Here is a 12,131-nt window from a genome sequence, read left to right as displayed (position 1 = left end):
GGTATGGCTTGCCCCCTGCCACAAACACCTGTTGGGGGGGCTCCTAGGTCAACTCCTCCCTTCATTCAGGAGCCAGAGCCTCCAGGCAGTCCCCCCAAATCAAGAGTGGCAAGGGCAAAACCTGGTTGTGACTGTAAGACGGTGCCCTTCACATGCTCAGAAAAATCGAGTCCACAGGTCTGAGTGCGCAGAGCCCTGCCCAGTTCACTGTAAGCCCAGGTTGTGTCTGTGCAGGACAGGAGGGTATGTACCCAATGCCCCAGCATCCTGACCAGCCCACGGCTCCACCCACTCCCACTGACTGCAACAAAGGGGCATATTCACTACACAGCCATTCATAAAAGACAAGCTTTATTTCAGTATCTCAGAAACCAGCAAGGAGATAGCACAATGACAACAGTGCCCTCCATCCCTCGTGCTGAGTCATCTTCAGATGTGTGATCTCACCGGGACCTCACAACCACGCTGCAAGGTGGGTGACTGCAGATCAACTTTACCGAGGACTTGGTGGCAGTGACCCAGCTCCCACACGGGACTGTAAACACTGCTCCTGGAGGCCTCGTGTGTCCAGTCCGGCTCCTCTCCACCAGGTGGGCAGGCCTGCCCCAGGTGCACACAGGTACCTTGACATCCTCAGCTATAAAAGCAGGGGTCAGGCCACCCATCTCTGAACAAAGGTCCTCCTCATTGGCACACATGGGCTCTTGGAGCCCAAGAACCCTGGCACTTGTGTGTGACAGGGATTGCTAGGTTGGTGTCTATGCCAGGTGGCTCAGAAGTTCTGGCAAGCCCTGGACACAAAGGAACGTGGAGATAAGCAGCGGGACCAGAAGCCCGCTGGTCACTGCTGAACCCCTGTCTACAGTCAGGCCCCCCATCAGGGAGCTAGTTCCAGTGTGGGCTGAAAGAGCGGCTTCTCCTGGTGCCACTGGCCCCATCTCGTTGGGGAAAAGGAAGAGCCATGGCGTCCGACCTCCTGCTCTCTGCTGTGCTTATTACCAACCAGGCTTTCCGACTTTTCTCCAGAAAAAGAGTGGGCTGCACCTTCTCTCTGTGCAGGGTCCAGCTCAGAGCTAGGCCCAATCTGCCACCCACGCTGGGAGGCCTTCTCCAGTCTTCATGGCAGGAGGACCCGGTGCTGGGACCACCGCCTTAATCTCCCAGCGACACAAGGGACACTTGGCCACTTCCGCAAAGACCCGCCAGGCGCAGTAGCTACAGAAGTGCATGTGGCCGCAGGGGACAAAGCAGGTGTTGGTGGCTCGGTGAAGGCAGATGACACACTCCTCTCCTGCTGTGGCTGGGAAAGGGGACAAAGTAGCTCGTAGGTCGGGGGCACATCAGGCCAGTGGGTGGGCAGCCTACTCATGACATAGCCACAGCACAGAGAACCAGGCAGTTGTGTTTGGAAGACTATATGTTCTCCTGAGAAAATGTTCATGACATAATCAAGTGAAAAAAATTGGTAGGAAAACATCTAAATCATAAAATTCCAACTTAGAAAAAAGGAAAACAAAATGTAAACAAATATATACATATATATACATATATATATGTGTGTATATATATATATATATATATATATATATATATATATATATGAAAAAAATATATATATATATGGCTGAGAAGAAATCCACCTAAGAGATAATGGGTGATATTTAAAATTTTTACTTCCTTCTTTATCCCTTAATATCTGTTTTATTCCTGTTTGGTAAAGCATTTACTATGAATGGCGGATTGCTTTTCTAAAGCAGAGACAAAATACCATTATCTGCTCATGAGTGTGTTCTTGTAACTTATAAAATTAGCCAATGTTGTAGAAGGCAGAGCTGTTAGGCTGCATTTAGCTTCCAGTAGGCAGAGCCAAATCATTTGGCATAAAAGCCTGTGAAAGATTTGACGGGATGTGAAAGATTTTCCAGCACTTCCAGGGCGGGGCCTCCCGGGCTCCCCTGGGGCTGGAACCTGGGCAGACCCTGGTGCTCCAGGAAGCCACTCACCTTCAGGCTCAGACAGCCACGTGTCCTCCCGGAGGGCCCAGGGAGCAGCTGTGGGGAAGGCACTGGCTGCAGGGTCTAAGGCAGAGAGTGAGACTCAGGCCTGTGGAAAGCAAAGCCAGGGAGCCCCTGTCCCCCAACCCCTGAGGCAGTGCCCATGGCCTTTCTTTTCAGGGTTGCCGTTCGGGAGCTCCCAGTGGATGTACAGCCCCACGCAGCAGAGAATTCTTGAGGCTGTGGATCCCTTTCCTAAACTTCCCTTCATTTAGACACTTCCTCTTTCCTTACTGACACTGCCTGTGTGGAGACATTCAGCATCACCCACAGTCCCAAACCCGATGTGCGTCCAAATCCCACGGAAGGCGAGGAAAACGGGTGCTTGGGCCCCGTGGCACACCTACGGAACCAGGTGCTCCAGCATCTGTGACAAGCCATGCTGTGCAGGGCCCTGGAACCAGAAGCCCAGAAATGCCAATATTTCTTCCGATGGGTGTTCCTGTATCAACTCACTGCCCTGAAATCCACTCTCCTTGCAGGCGGCTAGAGGGATGGTCTTGTTTCCACCCACTGACCATATCTCACCCTTGCTCCAAAGGCTGTCTTCTTGCTTACCTCTACCCCTCACACTTAGTTGGCTTACCAGCCATGTCTCCTGTAAACTCCTACTTAGATTGCAAAACCCCACCCCCAAATTTCTTCCTTTGTGAAAGGTGATCAGCTCTTTGACGGATATTTGGGGTGCTGGTCATACTTCATCATTCTTGAAGGACAAGGTTGCCCTCCCTATCAGGTCTTTATACCTGACACTGGCAGGAGCTGAGGGGAAAACTGAATGTGAATGAACGGTTCCTCCGGGGACTCTGGCTGTAGGTGGAGCGCCACCTGAGCCCCACTCCCCCCCAGGGGCGGTACCCAGTCCCTGCGGGAGGCCTCACCCAGCAACTCGATGGCCTTGGTGGTCCCATACACGTCCATCACAGCCCAGAGCGGGGCGCCCATGCGCACACCCTTGCGCAGCAGAAGCCGGGGGCCCGCATTGACCTGGGCCCAGAGCCAGCCACGGCGGTTCACCCAGAAGCAGACCATGTCCCCTGCCAGCGCGCAGCCGTTGGGCAGCATGGCCGCCCACGTCGGGCTCTGCTGCTCCAGGTCGGGGCACACGAAGGGAGGCAGGCTCGGCGCGGACACGTGTGCGGGGTCCAAGCGCGTGAAGCCCACGCGAAGGCCGCCATACCAGCCGCCCTGGTGCCCCAGCACGCGCAGTGCCACGCGCTCCCCGGGCCGCACAGGCCGCTGGCTGAACACGATGCCGTCGTGGAAGGTGGCGCGCCGGCATGCAGTGCTCCGCTGCCTGTCCAGATGCACCTGCGCGCCTTTGGCCTCAGGGTGGAAGCGAAGGGTCTCGGGGGGCACCTTGGCATCTGCGGTTGGCGGGGTGGGGGGGGGATGTCAGTGCGGCCTGGCCGGAACCCCCTGAGTTCCAGGGCCATCTCGACCCTCTACCCCCTCCCTCAGCATCCTGGGGCCACCTTGACCCTTGGCAGGGGGTGGGACTTTTCCACCATCCCCTGTTCCCCAGGGCCACACCCCTCCCACCCAAGGGACCTCCCCCAGACCTGCTTAGAGTCCTGAAGAGCCTACTTTGCCTACTGGGACCTGGCTTCCCACCCTGAAACTCCCCAAGCCTCAATCCCCCTCCCTAAGATGGTTGTAAAATTTAAGGGTACTGGTGCCAGCAGGGCTGTTAATACCCGGTAATAGTTATTGTCATTACATAGAAGGAGCAGGTCTGAGAACAGTGCACGTAACATGGTCCTGGCTTTGTTCTATAGATATTCTCGTGTAGGGTGTACATCTATGTTCTGTCTGTATCTAGAAACAACCTGAAGGAGCTAGGCCGGTAATTGTGCTCAGCTCTGGCCCATGGTTCCAGATGCAGCTGTGTTCCTTTAATTTGTCTGACTTTCTGATTTTCCAATAGAGAACCTGCGCCACTTGTGATGGCCGTGGCCCCCAGTGAGGGTGACTTCCCTGCCCTGCGAGAGAGACGGGGTTCCCACAGCTCCCCTCAGGGTGGGGTTTGCTGGCTGGAGAGGAAGGTCCCAAGTCATCCCCTCAAGGCCTGGGGTGAGCTTTGAAATCCAGAGACATCCTGACTGAGTACTAGGCAGCCAGGAAGGGAAAGGCGCTTACAGCAGCAGCCCTTCCTCTCAACCCCAGCAGCTTGGGGCAGGCCTGGGGGGTGGGAGGCTGGAGGAAGCTGGAGGAGCTTCCGGCCTAGCACTGCCCTGGCCTCTTCCCTCACCCTCCTCTCCTCCCTCCTCCCCTCCTGGCCCTGCTCATTCTGGGTTGGAGGAGGGAGGCTGAAAGTAAGAGCTGAGTTCAATTGAACCTGAGCCAGACCCCAGCCCAGAGAGTCCCAAGGTGCCTGCCTGGGGTCCCGAATGTGAGGAGTTAAGTGTCCATCTGAGGTGGGGGCAGGTAGGGACTCCTGGGGTAACCAACCAAAACTACCTGGGTGGGTGGAGGCCACCCCCCCTCACTTGGCTGGATCACTGCCCCTCCCCGAGGTGGGGATTGGAGATGAGCCCTGGAAGGGGCTTGGTCAGGGTGGTGAGCGGCATCTGAGCCTTGTCGACACACACCACGTCCATTCCTGCCACCACCCTGCCAAGCAGAAAGACCCCTCCTGAGAGTGGGCACACAGCAAGCAGGGCAGAGCTGGGATTCAAAGAGGTTGCCTCAGCCTTGCCCAGTACAGCCCCTATAGGGGAAGGGACCCCCCTTGGGTTGGGGGAACAGAGACCCCTCATGCTCAGCTCCTTGGATGGGGACAGTAACCTGCAGAGATGAGCCCGGCCTGGCTGGAAGCTGTCTCCCCTCTCTTGGGAAGGCTCAGCGGATGGAGTTTCCACCCAGTCCCCTGCCCAGCTGCCCTGGACAGAGGCTGACTCAGGCAGGATTGTCACTGGGACAGGAGGAGCCAGGGAGCTGGCTGACTGGAAGGCAGTGTAGGGAGGAGGACTGGCCCTGGGGTGGCCTTGGTGGGCACAGTGAGTTCTTCGGCAGGGCAGAGGGGCCCTGGGGACCTCAGGAGAAGCAGGCTTCATCCTAGACAGGACCTTGACAGTCTGCAAAGCTCACCCATCCCTGCCTCGGAAGCTTCCCAGCAGCCCGTGGGGACTATGTCCTCATGTCACCATGGTTAGAGGAGGGAGGCTGAGAGGACACCCAGCTGCACAGGTGACAGGCAGCCAGGGGGCTGGAGTACCCTGCTCCCGGCTGCATGCCCAGGCTCCACACCGCCCCTCCCGAGCTTCTGAGTGTGGCCCCCGCAAGGCCCTGCTGGGAGGGCTCCCTGGGCAGGCGCGCGTCTTTCTAGAGAGCCTCCAGGGCGCATGGCCCACGGGGGCCCTTCCTTCTGTGCTGAATGGGCTTGGCGGCCTGAGTTTGGAGCTGACTCACAGTGGCGTGGAAGTGGTGGGCGCCCACCCCACCCCATGAACACCCCTCACACAGGGCCCCTCCCATCCTCCCTGGGGTGGGGAGTGGCAGAGGTAGGCACAGGTCCAGTATGGTTCTCCCAGTAGGCCTGTGCCCAGCCCTGGGCTGGCATGGGGTTCAGAGCACGCAGGGGCCCGAGCACCCTCATGCCCACAGGGTGGCTGTTCTTATTTTCAGCCACATTTTCAGGTAGGTCCTGAGGCTGCATAAGTGGAGTGACTTGACCTCCCCAGTTGCCCCACCTCCCTCCTTAGCTCTCCATTGCTGCAGGGGACAGACCCTGCCCCAGGGATGACAAAGATGACCCACATCAGCCGACTGCCAGGGAGTTCAGGGAACACAAGTCATGGCCTTTTGGATGTCCCCCCACCCAAACACACACAGGTGGACTCCAATCAGAGAACCTTTGCAGCAAAGCTCTTGGAATGTATGTGAATGTGAGTCAGCCCCTGCTCAGCGAGGACCCCACATCACTGTTGTCTTCATCATGGCCCTTCAGCCAGCCATCCTCTCTGGGTGCCAGGCGCCTACTAAGCACTTTGCAGCCCTTTTCCTCCTCCACATCCCCTCAGGGAAGCACTCAGACCAAAATGAGCCTGGGGAGGTATGCAAGTTGCTTGGCGTCTGGCAGCCAGAAGTCGGGGAGCCCAGGCCCAGCCCCTGCTCCCTGCACCCCTACACTGCCCCCTTCGTGGCACCATCAGTGCCTAGATCCAAATATAGCTGCTGCATCAGTGGTGGTTTGGTCTTTCCCTGCCCCCAGACTCTGGGTGTCCCCCAGTGTTGCTGTGCGAGCCCTTAGTGCTGCTAGGGGACAGGGGCAGAGGCTGGGGCTCTTTGCCAGGGTCCAGAGAGGTACGGTCAGATCTCCAGAGGTAAAAACCCAGGTCCCCCACCCCCGCCCCGCACACTGAAGGATCGCTGTGGCCGCAGGTGAGATACGGTGGGTGACATTTTGTTCTGTGCCCTGGCTGCCCCGTAAGTCAGCAGGTGGGTTGCATTGGTTGGACCAGTGGATGAGGAAACAGGTCCTAGGGAAAAGCCACCTGCCCCAGGTCCCAAAGCTCAACTTTCACAGCTGGGACCCCTCAAACTACCGTTTCCCAGCCAGCCAGTCTTCTCCTTGCAGCCAGGTCATGTGGGTCATCCGGTCACTACAGGGATGCTGGACCTGAGTTACTGGCCTCTGTTAGATTCTTGCAGGGGCAAGAAGCTCACTAACATCGCTCACCAGTCAGGGCAACCCAGCCTGTATCAAACTTTCTGAGCAATGTCTACGCCGACCACACCTCTGTCTCCTGGAACTTCTCCCCCAACAATGGCCCAGAGCCCACCCTGCTTCTTGCATCCTCAGTCCAAGAACCAAGCTCAGGGCTGCCACTTACCAGCCTGGGAGCAGAGCTGAGCCCCCATTGGCCTGGGGTCCTCGGGCCCGGGGTCCCTGGGTCTGAGAGGAATTGTCTGGAGAGGCCGGTGAACAGGTTTCCAGAGTCTCTGCCAGTCCCCTTTATGGGCCGGGATCACGCTACAGGGTTGATGATTAATCAAACATTGCTGTCACGAGTTACCATATCCAGGGAATTTCCTGACGATGTCCCCAGGCCGCAGCGGGCCTGCCCAGATGGCCTGCCCAGATGGCCGGCCTCAGGGAAGCAGGGACTGAGATGGTCTGGGTGGGATTTACGGTGTCCTCCTCTCCCAGTCCTGAGCAGTCCCTGCCAACTGCCTGTGTGTTATAGTTGCCTGAGGCACGCTAAAAAGTACCTGGTCCCACACCTGCCCCCAGAGGCTCTGATTCCAGCGCCTGGGGTGGGGCCAGCATCAGTCAGTTTTGAAAGCACCCTGAGTGATTCTAATGTACAAACAGGGTGGAGAGTCACCCAGCACACAGAAGGTGTAATCAATGTTGCTGAAGTGGGCTAATTGAATTCACTCATCCCAGGGCCTATGAACTGAGGGTCTGTGCAGAGAGAAGGCAAGGCAGGTGGAATGGGAGGGTGTGGTTGCTCCCCAGCCTTGCTGGAGCTGGAGTTCCACCTTCCAAAACCCCTCCAAAGCACCAGTGGTCCCCAGGAGGTCCCACGAAAGGCTTGGTGTCAGCTGTGGCCAAGAAGCCACAGAACCTCTGCCCCTCCATTTCCACAGGGACACTGAGGTTTGGGGGGACAGGTGGCTGGGTCTAACCTAGCGCTTCTCACATCCTGACACATATGACACGACTGGGGAGCTTATTAAACGGGGATAGGTTCAGGTCTGGGCATACCTGGGATCCTGCTTTCTAACAGAGGGGCTCTGGGGACCCCATTTTAGAGACTAGGCAGGCGAGTCTGGAGGCTTGTGAGTACCTCCACCCCCAAGCTAAGCCCTTCCCAGGACCCCGCGTCAAGGCCATGATCATGCTACTCTGAACCTCGCTAAAGGGACAGGTACCCCATGCAGTTCCCTGGAGCAGCTGGGAGTAGTGGTGCAGGTGACAGGTCTGGGAGGTTGTGGGTGGGAAAAGATGTGGGTTTGGAGCCCCAGGCTCTGGCTCCTGTGTTTCCTTGCCCTCCCTGGCCCTCTCTGGGCCCTGGTGTCCCCACGTGTAAAACAGGAAGCCAAGATAAGCTGGTCCATGGGTCCCTTCCAGTCCCGATGTGCCATGACTTTGGTCTTGGTGATGGAGAGGCGACTGCAGCCTGGACCCAGGTAACTTCAGAAGATGCTGCTGCCACCCTGGGCCTTCTTTGCCACACCATGCTCCCTGCCAGGCTCTCTTGGTTCCTCCTATAGAAGCAAAGGCCAAAGGCAAACTGGTGACAGGCCAGCAGCAATGAGCATGAGTCCAAGGTTGATGGTTCCAGCAGGTCAGACTGAGGTGAGGGCCACGGTCCTGCTGGTGAGGCCTGGGGTTCCAGGTGCAGGGCCTCCCCTTGTCTCTGGGCAGCGCCAGGGTCCAGAGATCCTGCCTTCTCCCTCCTCCCCACCCCCCATCCTGGCTCTACCTGTACCACCGGCTGCCTTGGGCAGTGTCCAGAGTGCTGGAGCCAAGAGCACCTTGCTGATAAAACCACATTCCTACAAAACAGGTAATTACAGAATCTTATCAGGGAAATCAGGCCTTGAACTCAGCCTGTGTGGAAAATTACTGGACAAGCTATAGACATCAGGCTGTCAGATCCTGAGGAGGTATGGATCCGTCTTTAGGACCTCAGTGGGAATAGGTCTTCTGAGAAGCTGATATCCCGGCCCTGGCTTGACATCCAGGAGGACAGGCAGAACCCCACCACACACTCCCACGTGTGTAGTTAACAAACACTACTGTCCTGAGTCCAGTTCTGTGTTAGCCTTCTAATGCTCATGGCAATGCCTCAAAAAGATTCTATTTCTTGTAATCACCCCCATTTTACAAATGGGGAAACTGAGGCATGATGAGGTGAAGCAACCTGTTCACAAGCATAAGGCAGTAAGTGACAAGGCAGAACTTGGCCCAGGGGTTCTGGCTGGAAACCGGTGTGTCAACCACTGTGCTGCGCTCCTCACTGCCTCCCCACTAAGGCCACTCTGCACCCTCTGAGCACTTAGTTCTTATTAAGGTCTGCGCCATTCCACTGTGCTGACACAGTGGGAGCTTAAGGGTAGTTGCTGACTGTCACCTGAGTGTGAGACGGAGGCTGCCCCACGATGGAGGCTGCATCCTTCCCTCCCCTCAAAGCCACCAGCGCCACAAGGCTGTCCTAAATGTTCCAAGAAGGCAGTGGCCGGCCCTCAGCAGGAGGGCAGCCTTCGGACAGCGATTGACGCGCCCCCCTGTGGCTGCGATCACTACTGCACGATGCGCTGTGCCCTCTGTTGTGAGCACCTGTAAGGGCAGTCGCTACATTTCAGTCTCTTCCTGAAAGTCAAGGGGACGTTAACCCCTCGGCAGGGCCCTACGTCCCTACGTGGTACTCGTGACGCGAGTGAGGAACAAAGTCCCGGCACACAGGTTCAGATAGAGTGAGTAGCACAGCTTTATTTGGGAGCCAATGTCCCTCCAGAGGCCAATGCTCTGGTCAGCACAGAGGGTTATACAGAATAGAATAGGACTTAATAAGGAACCAAGTCAATCGGGATGGAGAAGGTCCCTGGTCCGGGAGAGGCGACTGGGCCCCCGACGGGTCTGAGGCGAGCTGGTCTTGCAAGGAAGAACTTCGGAGTCCCGGACTATCACGGCTTGCACCCCGCAGGGGACTCTGTCGGGTCACCCAGACAAACATCCTGGAGATGATTCCAGAGTGTCTGGCTCGGAGCCTCACAGAGGGTCTTAGCTGGAGCGCCCAATTGGACCACTCACGGCATTGCTCTGGAGTTCTGCTTTTACCCTCTTTTCCTTGGACTTGTTTACCTCTTAGGTGAGAACCAGAAGTTGTTTGGTGAATGTGTTTATCACTCAATTCTGTTATGCTCAATTTCACACAAAAACATGTTTTTTACTTCACTCTTTACAGTCTCACACATGTGTGACCATAGTCCTGTCCCTACTAGTAAACAACTTGTTTTGCAAACCTCAATCCAACTATGCTCTACACACCCTCAAAGCTAGGAGGGGCGCCCGCAGGAGAGGAGGTCACAACAGCTGAGGCTTCTCATGCCTCTGTACCTCCTCACCAGCCCTGAAGCTCCCTACATCCCAGCCTCCCTCCTGACGGCCCCCTCGCTGGCTTTGCCCTGAGTTTGTCCAGGACCCCATCATTTCAAAGGGCTTTCACAGTTCATCCCCTAAGATGCCTCCAGGTCTCTAACAAGTGGCTGGACAGCTGCTTCGGTCCCCACCATACAGCTGAGGAAGCTGAGGGCTGGCCCAGGGTTCATGCCAGCCTGAGGCCAAACAGAAGTGGAAAGTCATGGGTACCAGCTCAGTCTGGGACATGTGCAGCCCAGCCCGTCTCTCCTGCCATCAGGGGCCCTGAGACCCCTAGCTTATTATACTTGCTGTGCTCAACTGTTCCCCACTGGCCTGAAATCTTGGAAGGCAGGGGGCTGCCATGCCTGGAAACCAGCCCCTAGAACAGTAGGTGGTCGGTAAGGATTTGTCAGTGCCAAACAGCGCAGTGGCAGTTTCTTTAACAGTTGCCTGCCCTCCTACCTAATAACCCAGTGATTCCACTCCTGGGTGAATACCCAACAGACTCAGGTGCCTATGTCTACAGAGACTGGTACAGGACTGTTCAGAGCAGCTCTGTTTGTGACACCCCAGACTAGAAACAACACAAATGTCTATCGTGCTGGGCGCTGTGATAACACTGCTCATATCCCTCTTCAGGAATGAAGGGCTCTGTCCCTCAGAGGTTGGAGTGCTGCCCTCAAGTGGTTTATGTCAGAAATGCACCACAGTCCTGGCTCCTTCCTCTGTCCTGTCCTATGTCCACAGGTGTGGTTCCCCAGAACCGTCCCTAATAAGTCCCATCTCTGTCTCAGGGCTGCTCCCTGGGGCACCCAACCTCCCACCTCCATCAACAGGAGACTGGAAAAGGAAATCACCACGTAGTCACACCATGGCAATAAAAGCAAATTACTATTATCCGCAAAGACGTGGTTAATCCCAGAGCAATCCAAGCAGCACCCACCGCATGCTTCCATTTATATGAAGTTCAAAACCAGGCTAAATGAATCTGTGCTGTTAGAAGTCAGGCTAGTGCTCACCTTTGGGAGGGGCATGTGGAGCTTCTGGGGTGCTGGCAGTGTCCTTCATCTGGATCAGGTGGAGTGTATACACATGGAAAAAGCCATCCAGCTGGACCCTCAAATCGCATGTCAACTGCACCCTGATGGTATATTGGCTAAATTCCCTTCCAACCCTAAAACTGATTCTGAGTGAACTGGTGAATGGTGGGAAACCTGTCCTGGAAGCCAGAGCGCTTGGCCAGCACTGCCACCTGGTGGAGAAAAACAGAACTGACCATGTGTCCCATGCCCTGGAGGGAAACCCCAGCCACTTGCTCATTTTTTTGCCAATCGCTTCCTGCACATGAGCCCTTAACAACTCTGGGGTCCATCAAATCCTCTGGATCAGTAGCTGGACCGCTACCCTGAGCCTTATGGGCCAAAGTGCAGGAGAGGGAGGCCAGGGTATGCCAGCAAAATCACCCCTAGTTGGGTCTGTGCCGCTAACTCCCACCCTGCTGGCCCATCCAGATCTTCTTGGGCCCTAGTTCCTCTCTGTACCTCCACTGCCCTGAATCCTGTGGTTCCTCCCCTGCTAGCACCAGAGCACCCCGCAGTGTGAGAGTGGAGCCTGCCAGAGAGGGGAGCTGGGGGAAGGAGGCATGATGCGGGGCCAGCGTAGCTGCTCAGAGGTGAGGGGAGGGGAAGCAGAGAGTCATGTCCTCTCCTCTTTGGGTTTCCTGTTTTCCTTCTCCCTGTGCCCCACTCATTCCACACACATCTGTCAGGGTATCTGTCCTGGGAAGACTGTGGCATCTGCCATGTGTGTGTGTGTGTGTGTGTGTGTGTGTGTGTTCAACAGAAATTTATTGAGTACCTACTCTGTGCCAAGTACTGTCCAGTTTCTGGGTAGACAGAGATCGAAGAAAACTCAATCCTTGTCCCTCTGCCAATTCATGTTTGCCCCGCTACTTAGGTAAGTACTACAAGAGGGCCAATCTG

The 12,131-nt window shown here is 56.2% G+C and overlaps 1 protein-coding gene and 1 long non-coding RNA gene across 3 annotated transcripts; both read right to left on the bottom strand.

The window, feature by feature from the left end:
- Window positions 1-334: 334 nt before the first annotated feature.
- On the bottom strand, window positions 335-7,208 carry NEURL3 (neuralized E3 ubiquitin protein ligase 3). Of its 2 annotated transcripts, none has more exons than XM_019725888.3 (4): window positions 6,890-7,208; window positions 2,936-3,421; window positions 2,004-2,078; window positions 335-1,425 (listed from the first exon to the last, which is right to left on the bottom strand). In XM_019725888.3, the coding sequence occupies exons 1-4, from the start codon at window positions 6,915-6,917 to the stop codon at window positions 1,118-1,120; spliced, it is 897 nt and encodes a 298-aa protein (XP_019581447.3). In that variant the 5' UTR covers window positions 6,918-7,208; the 3' UTR covers window positions 335-1,117. The 2 variants fall into 2 exon arrangements, with proteins under 2 accessions (XP_019581447.3, XP_019581448.1); XM_019725889.3 differs by having other exon boundaries at window positions 335-1,300; window positions 6,890-7,192.
- Window positions 7,209-9,478: 2,270 nt separating this feature from the next.
- Window positions 9,479-11,522, bottom strand: LOC141571852 (uncharacterized). The gene is made up of 2 exons (XR_012496909.2): window positions 11,169-11,522; window positions 9,479-9,872 (listed from the first exon to the last, which is right to left on the bottom strand). It is a non-coding gene; the product is annotated as an uncharacterized LOC141571852 (long non-coding RNA).
- Between the last annotated feature and the right edge of the window lie 609 nt (window positions 11,523-12,131).

The sequence above is a fragment of the Rhinolophus sinicus genome, chromosome 2 (genome assembly GCF_057876585.1).
Source record: "Rhinolophus sinicus isolate RSI-liver-muscle chromosome 2, RSI-T2T, whole genome shotgun sequence".
Taxonomy (NCBI): domain Eukaryota; kingdom Metazoa; phylum Chordata; class Mammalia; order Chiroptera; family Rhinolophidae; genus Rhinolophus; species Rhinolophus sinicus.
This window is presented reverse-complemented; position numbering and strand designations above follow the sequence as displayed.

What these genes read in the sequence shown, in the direction of transcription:
- NEURL3 (XM_019725888.3), bottom strand. Translation starts at nt 6,917, where the DNA reads ATGGGGGCTCAGCTCTGCTCCCAGGCTG. An exon ending in TCAGCTCTGCTCCCAGGCTG is followed by an intron (nt 3,422 to 6,889) that starts GTAAGTGGCAGC and finishes CGCCAACCGCAG; the next exon opens with ATGCCAAGGTGCCCCCCGAG. An exon ending in GTGGCTGTCTGAGCCTGAAG is followed by an intron (nt 1,426 to 2,003) that starts GTGAGTGGCTTC and finishes ACATTTTCTCAG; the next exon opens with GAGAACATATAGTCTTCCAA.